General features: G+C 41.3%; 2 protein-coding genes across 3 annotated transcripts in view; one reads left to right on the forward strand and one right to left on the reverse strand.

The window, feature by feature from the left end:
* Nucleotides 1-19848, forward strand: part of LOC311017568 (CD9 antigen-like) — a 130210-nt gene that overhangs the window by 2896 nt on the left and 107466 nt on the right. The window contains exons 2-8 of one of the 2 annotated variants that reach the window (XR_014597640.1): nucleotides 3055-3157; nucleotides 6035-6132; nucleotides 6255-6329; nucleotides 6418-6501; nucleotides 6608-6664; nucleotides 7159-7242; nucleotides 7327-7997. Coding sequence is in view for 1 of the 2 variants with exons in the window: in XM_084015999.1 (XP_083872125.1) it covers nucleotides 3055-3157; nucleotides 6035-6132; nucleotides 6255-6329; nucleotides 6418-6501; nucleotides 6608-6664; nucleotides 7159-7242; nucleotides 7327-7392 (567 nt within the window). In the remaining variant the exon portion in view is untranslated. Of the gene's footprint in view, nucleotides 1-3054; nucleotides 3158-6034; nucleotides 6133-6254; nucleotides 6330-6417; nucleotides 6502-6607; nucleotides 6665-7158; nucleotides 7243-7326; nucleotides 9512-19848 lie in introns of those variants that run through there. The other variant, XM_084015999.1, reaches the window with a different exon arrangement.
* On the reverse strand, nucleotides 11040-16903 carry LOC311017018 (mitochondrial glutamate carrier 1-like). The gene is made up of 9 exons (XM_084015114.1): nucleotides 16750-16903; nucleotides 16147-16272; nucleotides 14978-15033; nucleotides 14299-14389; nucleotides 14095-14213; nucleotides 13799-13994; nucleotides 12701-12858; nucleotides 12532-12607; nucleotides 11040-12426 (listed from the first exon to the last, which is right to left on the reverse strand). The coding sequence occupies exons 1-9, from the start codon at nucleotides 16770-16772 to the stop codon at nucleotides 12267-12269; spliced, it is 1005 nt and encodes a 334-aa protein (XP_083871240.1). The 5' UTR covers nucleotides 16773-16903; the 3' UTR covers nucleotides 11040-12266.

Genomic DNA, 19848 nt, shown 5'->3' on the forward strand with positions numbered 1-19848 from the left:
ATTTTACCACCAATGCTGTGTCTGCTGTGTGAAGTTGATGTCACCATTAGATTCAGTTGGTTGAATGTGTTAAAAAGTGGTGTTATTGTTACAGTTAACAGCTGAGACGTACTCCTGTTTTCATTGTCTATATCTAATAAGCAAAATGAAGATATTTTAAAGCAATAATGTAAAATCAGATTGTTTAACAAAACGATCATCAGATTGATTCTGAGATTATAGGAAATCATTTCACATTGTGGGGGTTTATTTAGAATAGGTGTCTTTTGAAGGTGACTGGTGAATGCTCCGACTTTAAGATGAATATCGGCCCTACAAACACTTGTGTTCTGTGTTGTGGAGGTTTGTGTGAGCCCCCACACTCCCCCTCCTCGCCCTGTGGGAGAGTACAATGGGATTTACTCCACCCATAATGATCTCTCTCCGATTGACACTATTCCTCTGCCCATCATTTTGAATGTGTGCTTGCATATGTCTTCTCAAAGCCAGACAGAAGACTGTTTATGACAAGCTTAAATCACTCCCAAATTGCTGCTGGGTAGCTGGTAGCTCCTTGTGGGTAAATAAGTACTTCACACATGTTGTGCTTTCTTATACTACTTTTGCTTCAATCTTTTTTTTCTGAAAATAAGGTCTAACCTAGAAAGTGGATAATGTCACAGACTGTCTCTGACCAAGACCACAGCCCTGTGTCAGCTCAGCCCCTGTTTTCATGGAAATTCCCCTCACAAACACTATTTAACTGCACTGATAAAAACAAAATAGGCCTCTTTTACTGTAAAAGAACCTCAATAAAGCTCCAACAGTGAGGTTTCCATCCTTGTCTAGAAATATCCAGGCAAACAAACTATCCTCAGAGGTGTTAGGACAAAAAAAGACTTAGATTAACTCTACTATTCTCACTTCCATCTGTGTGAGGGACACATCGGCCATACTCTCTCTGATACTTCTTTCTTCTGTGTCCACAGGCAAGGGGGAAAACATGACGAGTCTTCTAATGACTTTTTCTCTCTCTTCCTTTCCATCTTCCCCTCTTTCATTCTCTCTTTCATTGTGTCTGTGTATTTCCCTGCTATTGTGCACCAAAACGTATAGTCACAGGGAGACAGTGGGTCTTTGTCCTTTGGGTGAGGTTGGGAGGGGCCGAGATGAGGTGGGGTAGAGGAGGGAGGGGGTACGTGGAGATAAGTCAGGGGGCGGGGTGATTGGAGAGGCAGAGAGAAGGGAGTGGTGTGTCTGGTGTCAGACGGGGTAATGATGGCAGACAAAGTGATGGGGGGGTAAATCAGGGGGTATGTAAGCACTGAGGGGGTTAATGGGACCTTTGGGATGACTGAGTGCCAGGGTTGAGAATGTACTTAGCATGTCAGCAACTGCCTGCAGCTGGACGGAGCCACCCCGTTCAAACGTGAGACCTTTCAGTGTGGTATCCTTCCATCGACGCATCTGGTTTGGAAGAGGCTTTTAAATGTAGCCATAACAGTAATGAGGTTTGGCTGGGCTCTGAGCTCTTTTTAACTGGGAATCAGCCACCTGCTCCTCCACCACTAACACGATCTAGCTTGACAGTAGCTCTTAGCGCTGTTGTGCAGATCCACACGATTCAGTGCATCTCCAGGACCACCATCGTACCATCAGGGGCTCTGACAAATACCTGGATTAAATAGATTCACTAATCCAGCCTGGTTCAGTTAGTCTTACTATCTGCAGCCTTCACTTCAATGTGCTTTATCACTTTGGACCTGCTAATCCTGAAACCCCAAGAGCTCAGCTGTCCCACACATCACCGTGCATGCCACTAAATCCATCCTCAGTCTGTGTGAGGAAGCCTGCTTTCCAATGCCTGTCTTTTTCCAAGTGCTTTACAACTGAGCTATTGAATGGTGAGGACGACAAGATAAAGAAGGGAAAAAGTGAAACGAGAAATTGTATTTATTTGTTTAGAGACAGACGTGTAGCAATTTGAACCGGGCAGTGAGGTTGGTTTCTCTAAATAAATCCACTGAGCCAGAGGACACAGACACAAACAGTCACACTACCTAAACTCTGAGATCTAGGACACTAGACCATGTGACAAGCACTCCTAAATACTCTCCATTTGATTTCTCTGCACACTGAACCAGAGACACTCTGCTGTTTTCAAGCTCAGCTCAGAAGGTTTTTAGAGTCCATAAAACCTCAGGGGGCATGTGCTCACTGATCAATAAAACCTCTCAGTATTGATCCGTCACCACAGTTTCTGCTTTTGAGAGCATCTCAGAAACAAAGCAGCAAAGTTCTTTTTTTGTTGTTGTTGTTTTATGCTGCAGTGAGTTTGGACTAAATCAAGATCACTGCAGGGAGTAGTATTTTGTTCAATGTATGATGGTGGTGGTTGAGATGAAGGAAAAAATGAGCAACATGTAGCCACATTTCCAAACAATCAGGAGAGCCTGTTTAAGCTCAAGGTGCCACACTGCCGCCCGCAGCCAAGCAGGTCATTTCCTCCCTGCTAGGACGGCAGAAATCACTACCGGGTGTTTCTAAGTCACAGAAGTCACATTTGACTGCTGTCTACAACATGGATGATCCTTCCATGATACTTATTCAGAGCTGCGTGCTTTGACACAAATATTGAAGTTTAGACTTTTGTTGCTAAGTGCAAAGGCTGGCGGGCCGGAGTGGAAACTCCACAGCAGCGTTTGGTTCATTTATGTGGAAAAGCACACTTGGGGAGAGAAAAAGGAAAAAAGATCTGAAGGCCTGAAAATCATGTACTTCCACTGTTTGCTTTGGATGAAAAGTTGTGTTTGTGATCAAAGCTGAAACCAATTTACAGCAATGACGTCAGATCTAAAGCCAGGATGTACATGATAAGACACGTGATTCATTATGAAGTAACAGAAAATTGATTTTCTACTTTATAGTTACTGACTATAAAAAAAAAAGCTTGTCTGCAACCATGTGGCATGTTCATGATTATTACATTCATGGTTTACAACGACATGAGTGTTGACAGTGCATGGCTGTGTATTGTCTACGTGTAATAAGACGTTCTCTCTTCTCCCCCTGCAGTTGATGGGATCCTTTGTTCTGGCAGTGGGACTGTGGCTGCGTTTTGACCCAGAAACCGTCTCCCTCCTCAATGGTGATAAGGCTCCGGACACTTTCTTCATTGGTGAGTATGACAGCACACGTCAGGTACTCTCCACAGTCAATGCACAGTGTAAAAACATGCTGTAGGTATAATATCCAACACTAGGCCGTTGAATCAATACATGCGTTGAAAATTCACAGCAGGTTGAGGTACTGTTGTTGTTGCAAGTTAAACATTTACTTTACCGTTCTCTGTGTCTTTTTTTATGTTGCTCAGAAAACACTCTGAAAGTTCAGTTGGTTCAGCAGTTAGACTTTCATGGTGATTGATATTAGGAATAGAAAAACATTTTGTATAATGACATCATTGTCTCTTTTCAAAGCAAAACATGGCAAATATGTAATATGATATCATCTTTAAATACATTAGACACACATTACATACATAGTAGCATAGACGTTGCAATGTCATATTCCTCTCATCTCAGTCTGTAGAGGACACTTTAAATGGTTTATTCACCTTTCAGTGCAATTCCCTTTAATATGTGAATAAATGTCTCACATTGTGTCAAAGTGGAAAATCCTACCCCTACCTTCACATACACACAAATACACACTCCACAAGCACGTATAAAAGCCCACATACTTACAGAAATTGGGTTTAAGGAAAAAGTACTGTGTGCTCCTGACAGTTGTGTGTGAATGTGAAGGTGTTTTCCATGTGCAGTTAAATGTCTGAATGCAACATGCTCTCATGCTATTTTTTTATTATTAGGCGTGTGTGCCTGCGTCTTCCACACTGCATATGAGTGTGAATAACAGGAAACGACAGCTGTACATATGAGTGCAAATGCATGAGGGAAACCACAGGGCTGCTAACCACCTTTCAATCAGTCACCCAGCCCACACGGAAAGTGGAAAAGGAGGAGGAGGAGAGTGGTGGGATGGTCAAAAAGACATATAGAAGAGAGGGATCCATGACAAAGTTTGAAAGAAAAACAAGATGAGACGTCAAATTTAATGAGAAAGGAAAGAGGAAGAGAGAGAGGTGTTCAGCTCCCCCACGTAGGACCCTTCCACATCCTGTTTAGGGTCTTTAACCGTCTCCAGACTAAACCATTCCCCTCCACAGTATCTTCCTGTCTGAAGATAGTTTAGGACAGATACGGTTGTTATTTTATTTCAAAAGCCTAAAATCAGATGTCCATGTGGCTTGACTGAGGAGGGCTCGCTTCTTGAAGTCAGGCTCTATTGTGCTGCACATGGCTTTGACAGTGAGAGCGCTCCACCGTAGCGTTGCCCCGTTCCCATGGAGTCAAGCCCACTCCGAACTTTGAAATGATAAGACAACTTCAGACTAAGAGCTAAAGGGAAAACCAGAGTAGAGAAACAATGTCTCTTGCAGTTTGTGAATGTGTGTTGCATTTGGCTGAGGTCGTCAATAGGCTGTGATGACTTTGCAAGAATAAACATTTTTTCAGCGGTTGTATTTAGTGGATTGTAAAGCAGAGCGCCACCTGCTGTGTCCAAGGGCAGATCCTCCATCTCTTTATACATTTAGTCATTAGGGGAGTAGAGCCCAGTGTTGCTGGACTTATAATGAATGACTCAAAGATGCATATATGAGCCAGGCAGCTCTTTGTTCCAGGCACAAACCCACCAAACTGTTTATTAATATACAGGAATGAATGTGTTAGTGTAGTTTAGAAGGCCATAATGCTTTGTAAGATAAATGATTGTAATTTAAATTCTACAGTATTATACAACTGTAGAATTGAAGAAAATGCAATAAGCAATTATTTTGCACACATGTGTGCATAGGAATAATAAGAAAACATTGGTGAATGCCAGAATCTTCATGAAACCTATAAGTGGGGTTTAAGAACTCACTTCTCCCTAAGAACGCTTGGTGAACGAGGCCCATTGTTTATTTGAGCTCAACACCCAAACAGATACCCCCCTCCAGATTTTCCGTCGCTCTTGCTGCCTTTTTCTTTTTTATGAATCCATGGAACCTTTCCTGTGCATGAGCACGAAGGAGCCCTGTTGCTGTTTGGTTGGTATAGCATTGTGTGGTTTGTTTCTCACTTACAGTCAGAGCTGTGAATGAACACTGGACTCTTTTTTCAGCACACACACACAGGAGGGGACAGCTAGCAGACCGTGGGGAGATAATCCATGAATTTCACAAAGAACGTGTCTTGATTAGAATCACTGGATGCACCTTGAAGTAATTAATCTCAAAAGAAATGACGCACCCAACTCACTTGTTGACACATCGGGATGCCATATACTGTCTTCCTCTCCTGTTCCCACCTGAGCCCGCTTCACCTGGGGGCTGACACGTCCTCTCTCACCCCACCGTCTGCAGAGCTGTCGCCTGGCAACAGACCCCACCCGTACGATTGGTGGAAGCAATCTGTTGTTGAATTCATCCCTGCAGACCTACCCATGATGTGTCTCTCACAATAAGAGGGTTAATGGGAGATGAGGGCATCTAAGGGCGTCTCACTTACAGCTCCCTCTAAATAAGGCTCTTGGAAACAATGCTATTCACATCTCATATGAGCGCACAATTAAAAGGCACAATACGTGGGTCCACTCCTAAAAAAGAATCTTAAGCACTGACCACAGACAGTACCGTCTGAAATGTGAATACCACTGTCTGAGCTCCTCTGCTGCTTTCTGACTGTTTGAATTTACGTGTCTAGCTCTATGCTGCCCCCTGCTGGTGCTTCTGTAAATTAAAATTGCCAGGTGTACTAGCTGACAAAAGCCATTTAGCAAGGTATCAAACTACTTTTCTACGTGTTTTTGTCTAGTTTATCTTAATGATGTTGGTGAATAGAGTGTAACAAATAGAAAGGAAGGTTATTCTGAAGGTTTGTCATGACTAACAGTCTTGTTCACCTGTGTTTTGCATACCGTTGCATCAGGGTTTTTTCCACTGTTTCCCCAGGTGTCTATATCCTGATAGGTGCTGGCAGTCTGGTGATGTTGGTTGGTTTCTTTGGCTGCTGTGGAGCTGTTCGAGAATCTCAATGCCTTCTGGGTTCAGTGAGTACAAATGCATACAAACTACAAGAGCCAAAACTGAGCTGACATGTTTTGTCTTTGTTGGATGACTTGAAGCAGATATATGTATTGTCTCAGCTTATTGTTGCTATGGATTTTTTCAGTTCTTTGCCTGCCTGTTGATCATATTTGGTGCGGAGGTGGCAGCAGGGGTATTTGGATTCTTAAACAAAGACAAGGTATATGTAATATTTTACAGCTTGAGCAGTGTATTGAGTTTAATGAATTCCAGTGGAACCGCTTCATTCACTGTCCCCTCTCATGCAGATTATCAAAGATGTTCAGACCTTCTACACAACAACGTACAATGAAAACAACAACGGCACATTGATCATGTCCTACCAGAAAGTAGTAAGTAAAACATGAAATATTCCCATTATGTTCTTAATGCAGAACAAATATATGTTAAAAGCTATTTCTTTATACATACAATCATATTATGCTCTCCCACTTTCAGCTGAACTGTTGTGGAACCGCAGAAAGCCCCTGCCCTGAACCCCCAACAGATACTAAGGTAAATATAGAACAAAGGGAAGCCTCATGAGGTGTAATTCAGGCACTTGTACCGACCCACGGGTGTAGTCCCAATGCTTTGATTAGTTCCAGGCATATCAATGTTTAAAAGTACAATGAATGAAGACAGACTGGTTTAGATCCATACTGGGTCTTCCTGACCGTGTGGCTGGAAAGAGGTGTCAACCTGAGGGGAATTTCATGATACCTTATGTAAGAAATTCATGTCCAGGAGACTAAATCACACCAGCATATTACAAAATAAATGTAAAATAACAAATAGGATATTAATGATGATGAACGACAATAGAGGGAATGTATTTCCTCATTAAGACCTGGATACACCATAGCATCAATTTTAAAAGTGTAATCTGTCTCTCTGAAGTTATTTATTAAGGGAATTAGGTAAGCTCTGTCACCAACAGACTTAAGGAGGAAATTAATTACCAAATCATGATTGACTAGACCTTGACACATCTTATCTGTGGTCTGCAGGACTGTGAGACCGGCATCAAGGAGTTCTTCAATAGTAAACTCTACATTATTGGATACGTGGGCATTGGCATCGCTGGAGTCATGGTGAGTCAGGATCTGAGAAGACTTCCACGGGTCCACATTATGATTGAGAGGGATTTTATTAAAAGTCTGTTTTCCTCTCAACAGATCATTGGGATGATCTTCAGTATGGTGCTCTGTTGTGCCATTCGCAACAGCAGGGAGGTCATCTAAGCTGGCCCCTTGCCTTCCACTCATCCCCATCCAGCCCCAAAAGACTGTACGGCCTTGAGATCAAACGTAACCTTTGTCCATAATCCATCCAGGGACCCAGGAAATAGGTCATGTTCAAAAATATCCTTTCCACTGTGGTGCTAAAATCAGCCTGCTTAATTTTCCACAATTGTATCTGAATTTGTATTTATTTATTTGCAGTCACAAGCAAAGAAGCATTTTCTTTCCAAACATTCTGATATAGGACTAAGACCACATACCGTATATCCAGTAGGAACAGTGTGATTTCTGGTGTTGCCCTGACAATCTGTCAAACTGTTTTTACCCCATGTCCATTTGGTCACCATTATAAATGTTAAACCACATACTGTCGCAGTAGTGTCAAGGCTATTTCACACAGCCTTGACACTGACCCCTCGGCTGTGGGAAACTTTAGCCCAGAGAGAGCAAACCCGAGAGGTGAAAGTAGCTGAGTTTGCTTATCTGTGAGCACAAAAGAATACACACATGAACACGCACAGACAGCAATGTTGTGTTACATGAGACCACGGCCTTAAAATAGGTTTTCTGGAATCGCATAGGGAATCCTGATTGGTGGAGTCTGAGTGGGGGGTCAAACGAGGGAATGGCCAGTGAATGTTTTGGGAATGCATCCATCATGCAGGCCCAGCGCTCTTATCACACACGTACAGTATCAGTGTAAACTGTTCAATCAATATTATCTTAAAGGAATAGTTCACCATTTTGGAGGATGCGCTTACTCACTTTCTTATCGAGAGTTAAATTAGGAGACCGTCATGTCAATATGGTAAATATGATGCTGCAGCTGGTTAACTAAGCACTATGCTATGCTAACAAGCTGCTGGCTGCCACTTCATATTTGATTTATTTACATACTTTATATTTTTCAAACAATGGTGATATGTGGTGGATCCCACAACTCAAGCCAGTTTCAAGAGTCTTGTGTGAAACAGAAATGTGTTTTAAAAGCTGCCTGGAGCGGGAAAGAAAATTTAAAAATCTGAAGCACACACCAGGTGAACTAAAACCAAATTCCCTCTTTGTCCCAAAGGAAAAGGTCCTTGTGTATATATATCTCTTACATAAGAGCATGTTTGAGTCTCTGTTGATTGTATTTCAAGAGGATCATGTGGACACGTGGATGTTTACAGGCTAAATACAGTATATGACAGACAGTCAACTGAGAATAGGCACTGGGGCTGTGAATTTGGGTCTTTTAAGCCAGGACGATCCCTTCCCAACTCCATACTCCATACATTCCCCCTTTGTGCCTTAAAGTCAACTGCCCACAACAAAACAAAAGCCAGGAAGTAACCCCTGTATTCCTCTGATCTCATCAACCTCAGCAGATGAGAGGGGTGGGCAGACATGCTCAACCTGGAATCGCTTCCATTTATCCAGGATCACTCAGGCCACTGTTAATTCTATAGGACTCCAGTATGTAAATATGTGTGCGTTTTCTTGTAGGTGTACATTATTTGTGGTTGATGTGATAGTACTATTTAACATGCTGTGTGTAGACAGAGGCTTGCAGTAGTTGTACAATGTTAATGTAGTCATTACAGTGTTTGCAATAGTCAAAGCGAATCCATACAACTAAAAGAGCTTCTTAATGTGCCTTTCTTTGATAACGAGCTATTTTTGAACAACAGGCTGTGGGAACGTAGCAGATGATCATAGTGAAATTGTACATATGTCTGTAGAGTTGGACTGCAGTTAGTTGTCACACACATTCGACTTGCCATTATTTTTTTGGTGTGTTTCAAAGTGTTGCTCTCGACTGTCTTCTCTGCCAAGAGAGCTGAAATGCTGAAAGCAACAATGTCTTCTGCCAACTATTTCAAAATCTCTTGGTCTTTTTTTTTTTTTTTACATTTCAATGTAACGTGACAACAGTTTAGTGCAACTCAATCCACAACGTTGTTGCTGTGTTTATCTATTTGTTTGAGCAAATCTGGAGATGTAATGTACTGTGCACATAATGAGACACTGTGTACACAGTCGAGTCTTTCGTAGTTGTGTGTTAATTTATTTTAATACCATTCCAGGCTTCTCAGGAAGATAGTTGTTTAAGTTTAATAAAGCTTTGAAAATTTTACAGTTTGCTGTGTCATATTTGATCACAGATGTTTACATTTTCTGATGGCCTTTCGGTTAATAGTTATTTCCTGTGGTAAACTCTTTCACAGGTATTGACCCAAGTCCAGATTATTAACTAGTAAAGGGATGTGACTGTTCAATTAGCATGTTAAGTGGGTTATTTGAAGGACTTTGCTTGGCAACAAATAATCATGGTCTTTGGCAAAAAGCTTTTGGGAGCATTTTCATAATTTTTTCCAATTCTGACATGTAACTTGATTCTGAAATGTTTCTCTTGTCACCAGAGACATTTCTAAATCATATCTCCATCATCACACACACAGCATTAGTAACACACTGGCTCAGTCCACACACTCAGTTCTTTGCCATTCTGAAATAAAACCTCCACACCTCACCAGGCTGATACTTTTATCGGATATTATGTGAAAATGGTGTTTTAGTTATGTTCAACATTAAGGTTTAAAGGTTTAAAGGGAGACTTTTACTCAAAAACAAAACACTTTAAATGTTTTGTAATTGAACATAAAAAATGCATCCTGAGCACAAATATCAGTTAAATCTGTAGTAGATGTCCTAGTAGTGTATACTGTAGTTGTAGGTATACATTTAGGAGGAATTTCATGATTTGCTGCTCATAAATATAAAGTATGAGAAATAGTGTGCTAGAGATCTAAGAATGAGTTATATTTGGCTTTAATGCAGCTTGTGAATAATCATAATAATCTATGTAGACATTTATAAGATTTAACAAGATTTTACAAACACATTCAAACAGATGAAGTTATTACAGTATAAAGTGATTTAGTATTTCTTCTCAGTTGATTGGATTTAAAATCCCCTGTTATTTAATAGGTTTCCAGGTTTAGTTGCATGAGTTTCATGCAAGAGTTTCACCTTTCTGCACTTGAGCTGGAAGGACAGCTGAATATTAAGTTATGCTTGTGATGTGACAGAGGGCCCAGGACTCCCCAGTGTAGAGTTACCTCAATGCTGCTGCGTTAGCATTTTTACTGCCACAAACATATCCATGCCAGTACACGTGTAGAGGAGCAGGATAACACCTTTCAAGATTGCATCAGAAAACGTTTTACACCGTCTACAGCCAACCTGTTGCTGTTTCCAACAGCCCTACCTGAGAATGCACGACTGAATATGCAATTCTTTGGGCTACACACACCCCACAAATAACACAAAAGTAAACACTGCATTCATAAATCATACATAATTTATTCAGCGTTAGAAATCTGTATTTACATGCATAATTCTAAAATTATGAAAAATAAATCTTCTCAACTGGTTGAAACACTTTTAACACTCTCAATTTGAGTTAAACTTGGCAAAGTTTGAGAAAATTGAAAGAAATCCATGATACATATTTACAAAAGACTGTTTGGACCATGAAGTGCCCAAAATAGCACTCTGTTCTGCTTCTAAATACCTAACATGTTGTAACATCCTCTGAAAAGACAACCTGACCAGTGATGGACAACCATGGTCAATTAAGAGAAAGTGGCTATGTGTAGGTCAAGTTGCACCTTTTCCAGAAGACTTGGTCCCAAAAGCACATCAAAGCCCATTGATAAAGACTAGTTCACCACCATCTATTCTGACTCACTCAGGTAGACTGTGGGTATAAGCCCGCTATCGGCCGCCTATTTCAGTCAGCATTCTCCTCTCATTACACCCTTATTTTGCAAGGGCATCGTCGCTGTATCCTGTGCTTAGCACCGCCCAAGACCATTATGATTGGTTTAAAGAAACGCAAACTAGCCAGTGAGTTTCCCCCTAATGGCGGAAGGATAATGTGTGGAGCCAAACCTTTCTTTAGGGCTTACAGCACTGTGGAAATAGGTCTGGAGAGACTAACCACCATCAAACAACATTTTACTTCTCCACAAAATCAGGGGTCTACAAAGTTAACTGCAGAAGGCCTTGTTGAGCCACGGACATAAAACTTGCATGTTAGATAAACAGAGGTGTGTATGGTGCCACGCAGTGATTGCCCACCGTACCCATTAAAAACCTCCGAACACCTCAACCATAAAATAAATACTACACGGCACCAATGGCCGGCTACATTCTAATGACCAACTATAAAGCATTGTAGATAAAGAGAATGGGGAAACTAAGAAATACACCACAGCACCACTGTATGGCATACTATAAAATGAAATATCTGCTTTGCATACATAGACAGGGATCAACATCAATGGCCCAGTTTCACAATCCTTTATTAAGGCTATTTAAGTAGTGTTTAAATAGTCTGTTTTTGTTACTGCTTAGTCGATATGTCCTCAAACTATAAGGTTTGCAACAACATGTAACAGCCATTATAACTGGACTCTTCAGAATGGGGCAGAGAGAGTGGATATACAGGTTAGGGTTACAGTGAAGATCTATGGGGTATATTTAGGGATACAAGATAAATCTAAGAAAACACAGGTTTGGTAACACAGGCCTAGGGTCTGAGTGAAATGGTGATCAATTTTGGACCATCAAATGTTCTCACAATAGGCTCCACTGAAGCCCATATGGGCATGTTCGAATCTCTTAAATAAGAGAGTCATGCTAAAGGCATAATTTGAAACCATTTTGTAAGAAAATGGCATCTTTCTGGTCCCTTTAGCGTTTAACTCTGAAAGTCTCCAACAATAAAAAGGTACACATTAGTAGAGAGCTGGGTCCGTGGCTATGCCCAGAGCACAGTTCCCTGTAAATTAATAAGGTGGCAGAGAGACTAGGAAACAGCTTATTTATGCAGCGTAGATGTTGTGGGGTGTGTACCCAAGAAGGAACTCTCCAACTCCTGCAAAGTACACAACCTGTGCAATGCCAAAGAGTGGGGCAATAATAAGGGCCCGGCAACTGGCCCCCTTGAGGAAGGCTCCAGGACCCTCCTTTCTTAGGATATTTCTGAAACGGAAGAGAAAGTGCAGGGTTAGCATGTAATCTCTGCTATTCATACAAACCCCCGACAAACAAAAGACACAATGTTTGATGACCGTAAGACAAATATACCTGACACAGTCCACCACACCATTGTACGTTTCCTCATTAGCTCCTTTTTTGATAGATTGTAGCCTTGTCTTGACCACTGCACAATACATACAAAGCTTATTAGTTAAGCATTTATAAAACATCTGTGAAACAACAGTTAAAAATGCTGATGTTCAGTTCAGTCACTCACCGTCACAAGGGCTGACAGCCACAGCAGCAACGGATCCAGCCAGGCAGCCAGACATGAAGGACCAATAAAAGGGCACAGATGGGTCTTCAGATGAACGCTGGCCAAACTTGTGCAGATGTGCAAAGAGTGGGAAGTACACGACGGAGAAAGGGATGTCCCTGTGAAGGCAACAAAATGAGCATGTTAACCACATTAAAGGTTGAGTAGGTGATTCTATTCTGAAACACTTTCTGTTATACTACTTGAAATCCTTGTAACATACTGATAGCAATTAATAAATGAAATGCTTTGACATAAAACATTTTTAAAAATGTCATCTGTAGCCGTGGCAGGACTGTAAAACCCCGTCCAATCAAAAACGTCAGGCTGGAGAAAATAATTGGACGGCCTGCCTGCCTGTCAGTGCTTACTTCCTGATTCCGTGCACTCTGTTGATCTCCAGCACTTGTTGGCGTGTTCTCGAGGAGCGGCTTTGAACGGAGGTTTGAATGAAGGGGGCGGGAATTTTTCGGTTCGGCGATGCATTCAAACTCAAAGTTTCTTTGGTTTTTCCAAATTACCTACTCAACCGTTAAGAGGCTGTTGACAATAGATGGAAAACCAGTTAAAGCTACAGTTGAATCAAGATTGTTAAACTGTATCAACTCAAATGTTTTCCAAAACATATAATAACGTACCATTTAGCTGTAAAATGAGAAAGCTTGTCACCCGGCCAGCCAAAAACAAGCAACTGGAGATACCTTTTCTCATTTATAAGTATTTTTCTGAGAACATTTGAGGTGAGACAATTCAATAACAGAATATTGATTCATATTTGATCAGCACTGCCTAGTTGTTTGATTGGAGTTAAAACATTTTTTTAAAAAAAACATTGATTGACAGCTGCATTAGAGATTCCTTGGCTATGATTGTTTTATTTTATTATTTTTTTTGAAGGTTGAATCTTGCAGATGCCATTAGAGGCACTCAAAGGAGTGATTTTTTCACATATTATTTGTCTCATGTATTACTGATAGCCAATGTAGATGCTGAAGTTATTTTCTATTCTAGTTACCAACTGTAGCACTTAGCAAGGCCATGCATGAAATCCCTTCTCACCTCATCAGTGTGGCTCCGAGTCCCCTATACAGTCCTGTCACTCCTTTGGTCCTTAGCAGCTCTCTGGTGATCTGTGTGGCGGACACTCGCATGACTTGAGGCGCAGGGCTGGCGTTGTAGGAACGGCTTAAAACAGCACTGGTTCCCCCCATCTTCAGAGTCGTTACTACGCTAGGCACCACCCTCTGCTGGGCCGCTGGCAGATACAGGAAACATATTGTAACCATTTTCACCATAAAGAGAACATTCCAAAACATAAATTTGATGCTTTATTCTGCTTATCTCCTTGTTATTACCTAGCCTGCCAGCATCCTGCAATTGGATCTTGAGCATCTCCATGGGTGTGGTGATAATGACCTGGCACATTCCTGCACAGCATCCTGCCAACATCTCCTTGACCACAGTCAACCTGCCACTGCAGACACACGGGCATGTGGTTGCAGTTAAAAGCCCAGAATGATATTGTCATACAGGAGTCGGTCTCAATAAGTGCTACTCACCCGTCTTTGCTCAACTGGTGGCGAAAGAAGTCATTAGCAGCTAGTTTGATGGCCTTTTCAGGGGTTACCAGGGTGAGATTTACTGCAGCGCCTGTAATATCAAGCATTGACAAGCTTAATTCTAATGAAACATTAAAATGCATTTAACCCAATTCCACATCACAGAGGCTGTCAATCAGATGAAGCAGCAATGCTTTATGTGACGCATAAAATGTCCATTACTTCAGTGCAGTGAGTTTTGGGTTGAGGGTGACTGTGACTCAGAGATAGAGCAAGACCGGTGGCTTGATTCCCAGCTCCGACAGTCAGCCAAAGTGTCCTTGGACAAGATACTGATCCCCAAATTGCCCCCAAAGACTGTGCCATCGCCGGCATGTGCTTGAATGACCTACATTAGATTAGATCCTGATGCTCCTCTCATCAGTGTATGAATGTGTGTGTGAATGGGTAAATGTAGAATGAATGTGTCTTGAGTGGTCGAAAAGACTAGAAAAGCTCTTTATAGTCCATTTACCAATGTGATCCAAGCACTGAGCCATGACAGCATGGAGCCTCAAAAACAGACTAAAGGAAATTTCAGAAAAAGGTCCTTCTTTGGGAGTCTGATGAAATCGGTAGGTTTGGTTTAGTCTACATGCCAATCAAAATCACTGATCTCAAAAACAAAAAAAAGGCTTACCTCTGTACATGCCAAAGTAGCCTTCAGATTTAACGGTTTTTATTAGGCAATCCATCCTGAAGGAGATGAAAAAAACAGAAATTGATTATTATGCAATTTATTTACAGAAAACACTTACATAATACTCACATACATAATGTATGCAATACAAACGGGGCTGAACCCCCAAACAGCTCCCAAAGGCTGTGTGAATGTGTTTAGTGATGGGTGTCACCTTTCATGGCGGCCATCACAGTGTATGAATGTGTGTGCGATTGGGTGAATGTTGACATGTAGTGTACAGCACTTCCATTTACCAGTCAGACAAAAGAGATAGTTGTCAAATAATGTAGATTATGAGTGTATAAACAAAAAGGTAATTAGTATAGTTATTATTTCTATTTTTAATATTATTGTGTATGTGTATGTATGTATGTGTGTGTGTGTGTGTGTGTGTGTGTGTATATATATATATATATATATATATATATATATATATATATATATATATATTTATACACAGTATATATATATACTATATATTGTGTATATGTATATATATATATATACTACTGTGATAGACTGGCGACCAGTCCAGGGTGTACCCTGCCTGAGCCTAATGATAGCTGGGATCGGATCCAGCCCCCCCGCGACCCTGAATACAGGATAAAGCGGTAGACAATGGATGGATGGATGGATGGATGGATGGATGGATGGATGTATATACTATATATTGTGGTCTTTTTTGTGTTTTTTGTTGTTTGGTTGGTTATTTGCTCCCACATCTATAGCTAGCTACTGTTGTTGGTTCTGCAGATATTTTCAATATGTTCCTTGTTGTTATGATTGCGCTCATCACTGTTGTTGTTTTTGTCCTCCCCATGTTTTTCTCTCCTCTCTTGTCCCCACTTTCTCTTTTCTTTTCTCTTTTCACTTTACACTCCCTGTCCGGTCTGGTTGCCTTGCACAATAATAAATCAAACTTGAAGTGTGCAAAGGAGGAGTGTTTATACTCCTCCTTTGCAGAGAAAAAAAGGACAACACAAGCATCCGACAATTTGCCTAAATTGGACAGGTACAATAATAATAATAATAATAATAATAATAATAATAATAATGACAAATTGATACTTTAACGTGGGTCCATCGGGCCTTTGCTGCTCTTTTCTGTTGCCAGGTGTGACTCTTACATGTTCTTGTAGAGTTGCTGCCCGCTGCGTTGGTTCTGCAGGCGGGTTTTGGCCAGGTCGATTGGGAACACACAGGTGACTCCTACCATGCCTGCAATCCCCCCATTAATCAGTTTGGCTGGGAGGCTGTTTAACAACAACGACAAGTCAGAAGAAAGCATTCCTTTGCCCACAAACATTTCTACAAAACCTCCTCAAGATGAAAGCAATGCAAGGATTTGCTTGTCTAAAGCACAATATTAAGGTCATCATCTCCATATGAAAGCAACTCATTCAGCTTTTTCAAGTATGTGTGTACACTGTCTGTGAGGCATTAGTATTGCAGCCGAACTGGGTACAGTGCAACTGTCTCTGGGAATCTGCTCATCCAAAAATAACTTGTTGACAGAGTAAATCAAACAACACATACACATGTGCAGGAGGCATTACACACCCTAAGGCTTCTATGATTGGGCAGGTTAACTCTAGAGAAACAGATAGCAAACTAGAGCCGTTGTATATAACATGAATGAGGTTAAATAATCAAAGCATGCTTTATTCCTATTTTTCTCTCTAAGCAGCCTACATACTGGAGGGTTTGGTGTTTTGTCCTAATGGACATACCTGATCTGCCGTTGCTGGGCCATGATTCTCGGTTGTTGTGAGTGCAGAAGTTGGGTCTGCACAAACGAGGAGGCCGCAGAGGGAGAGCAGGCTTAGAGGTCCCTAAGAGACACTAAACAAGGCAGGAGTAGAAAGTAGCTCAGCGTTATATATAGAGATAGGCAAGTCCAGCCCCGGAGATCTGGGGATAAATTCTACATTACTCTCCACCCACTGAACCGCCAGCCAAGAAATGGAGCCGGGGTCAGTCATCACCGAAATCAACCCACAAGCTATGTAGCTTCCAAGGATAAACCTAACCTGTGAGGGAATCAGTTTATGTTGCCAACAGGTCCACAGCATGATCACACAATGATTTACATTCATGGAGTGAAAAAATGATTTTAATATAAAAGCCAAATGGTCAATAAAGAAACACATCTACACTAGAAATAATAATAATAATAATAGATCTTCTTTTTGCGTCTATAACATGTCTGTCAGTTTGAGCACCCCGAGTGGTCCTTTTGTTGGACAAAGTGATTCTGTATTCTATGTGTTGGGACTGTAGGGCTCAACTATGATAAAGACGTGAATAAAACAAGAACTAGGTATGCTGAGGAAACATACCAGTGGGGATTAAGTTAATGAATAATGATTAATGTACACAACTATCTGTGTGTTGTATGTTGGACACAGCAGTACTGTTTGCATGCACTTCATGCCAATAAATAGGAAGGAAACCTGTCCAGGTTTATATTATTATTATATTCAGGTTTCCTATGTGACTCGTAGTGGATGGAACTACATAGTCCAGCTATAATTGACTGTTTCATATTTTACACTATAAGAAGAAACACGATTATGAAGACCTAAACATTGAGATAAAGCTGCAGAACATTTAGTGATTAAAAAGAAATAGAATTGAAAATGGTTCATGTTTGGAATAGTAATTTTTTACACTGTGTTACTCTGTAGACATGAAGAGATGAGCAAAATATAAAGTATATTTGGTCCAGAATAAAAGAGTGAAGTTGTCACGGCACACCAGCCATGACCCTGGCCTCCTTCAGGGTATGTGTGTGAATGTAGTTTTTGTATTTTTCTCCCTTTTGGTGTCCCTGCTGTGTGCTTGGTGTGTTTTGGTTTGGTGTCCGTCTCTACGTTCTGCTTTCTCCCGCATGATCCGGAAGCCACTGGTGGGCGTGGTCACTGGAGTCAAGAAATTAGGGGTGCAGTCGAATAGTCTTTTTTGCTTAGGAAGGTTCCTAACTGAAGAAGTGACCCGGAAGTAAACAAGTGGCCGCCATGATAAGAGCTGTTCGAATTCTCTAAATGCATAGGAAAGGAGCTCCAATGCTTCCTTTCAGAGCTCCTTTAGCATAGGATGCAACGGACCTTCCTATGCGAAAGGAAAGGAGATTACGCCGACCCACAATTCTTTGCGAGAGCAACATTTAAAGTGCCGCACACCTCGGCCGTTAATGAAAACAAACGATATGTGCATTTACATATTTAACAATGACTTTCATGCAGACATATAGTAATTGGAATAGTGATGATAAATGTGTGTGGACAGTGATAATAATTTAATTATATTTTTATTTATTTCAATCATGTTACAAACTTGACAAAAACGAAACTAAAACCACAAATGAAAAGTAAATAAAACAACGGTCAAACAGAAAGGAGGAGCTGCTGGACCTGAAGCCGGTCAGTGAACCAGCTGTTTATAAAACCAACATGTGGAGAAGTGGACGATGCGCTTTTTGTAGTCCAATATTGTAGTTTCTCCAGTGCAAACGCACGTCAATCGCAGGTGCCGATCATCAGCTGTCAATCATCAGCGGCCGCGTTATAATGACGTAGCTTAGTGAAAGTCCGGTCGGATTCTCTGAGCACCGCGGTCGACTATTCCTAAGTCCTTTTGAGTTCTCCTATCGCCTTTCCTTAACCGTTTTAACGTTTTCCCCAGAGGTCAAGGAATAGGAGATAGGAATAGGAGTTAGGACCTTATTTTTTGACTATTCGACTGCACCCTAGGTCCTAACTCCTATTCCTTGACCTCTGGGGAAAACGTCACATGGTTAAGGAAAGGTGATAGGAGAACTCAAAAGGATTCAGGAAAAGTCGACCGTGGTGCTCACAGAATCCGACCGGACTTTCATTAAGCTACGTCATTATAACGCTGCTGATGATTGACAGCTGATGATCGACACCAGCGATTGACGTGGGTCTGCGGTGGCGAAACTACAATAATGGACTACAAAAAGCGCGTCCACTTCTCCACATGTTGGTTTTATAAACAGCTGGTTCACTGACCGGCTTCAGTTCCAGCAGCTCCTCCTTCCTGTTTGACCGTTGCTGTATTCATGTAATCATCAGCGGTCGTTATAATGACGTAACTTAGTGAAAGTCTGGTCGGATTCTCTGAGCACCACGGTCGACTTTTCCTGAATCCTTTTTGAGTTCTCCTTCCAACTTATCTTAACTCCATGACGTTTTCTCCAAAAGGTCAAGGAATAGGAGTTAGGACCTTATTTTTTGACTATTCGACTGCAACCAGTGTCTTCATCCGCCACTTTGACTTGGTAAAACACAGATTTTACGTCAAACATAAAGACAATGGGTTCCTGTCTGAATCTTAGGAGCATTACTATTAAAGAACTTGTACGGTTCAGCCACTGCAATTCAAGGAATTTCGGGGGGGGGGGGGGGGTTTGTGTGTGTGCGTGCCTGTGTGTGTTTTGTTGGAGTACCGTTCGGCTACGGCCGCCACAGCTTTCTGTATCCCTTTTAGTGTCTGATTTTTATCACGTGTGTATATGAAAAAGTGTGACCTGTTTTCCAAGTAACTTGTAGTGGTGTTTATTACTGGAGAAGTGTGGCATTGACAATTATTATTGTAGTGTTGAATTGATGACTTGATGAAATATAGCCTGCTGTGACCGATTACCTATTCACGTGTGCTTTTACTTAATTACTCGGACCTATTGTGGTTATTTAAAGGTGTGTGTTGCTGGTTGGTGGTGGTATGGTGCTTTGACTGACCTGACCGGGTTAATTAAAGGTGGTGGCAGCAATATTCGCGGGTCACCGTGGGTAGAGTAACTAGGCGCT

This window comes from Eutrigla gurnardus, assembly GCF_963514095.1.
Source record: "Eutrigla gurnardus genome assembly, chromosome: 8".
Lineage (NCBI taxonomy): Eukaryota > Metazoa > Chordata > Actinopteri > Perciformes > Triglidae > Eutrigla > Eutrigla gurnardus.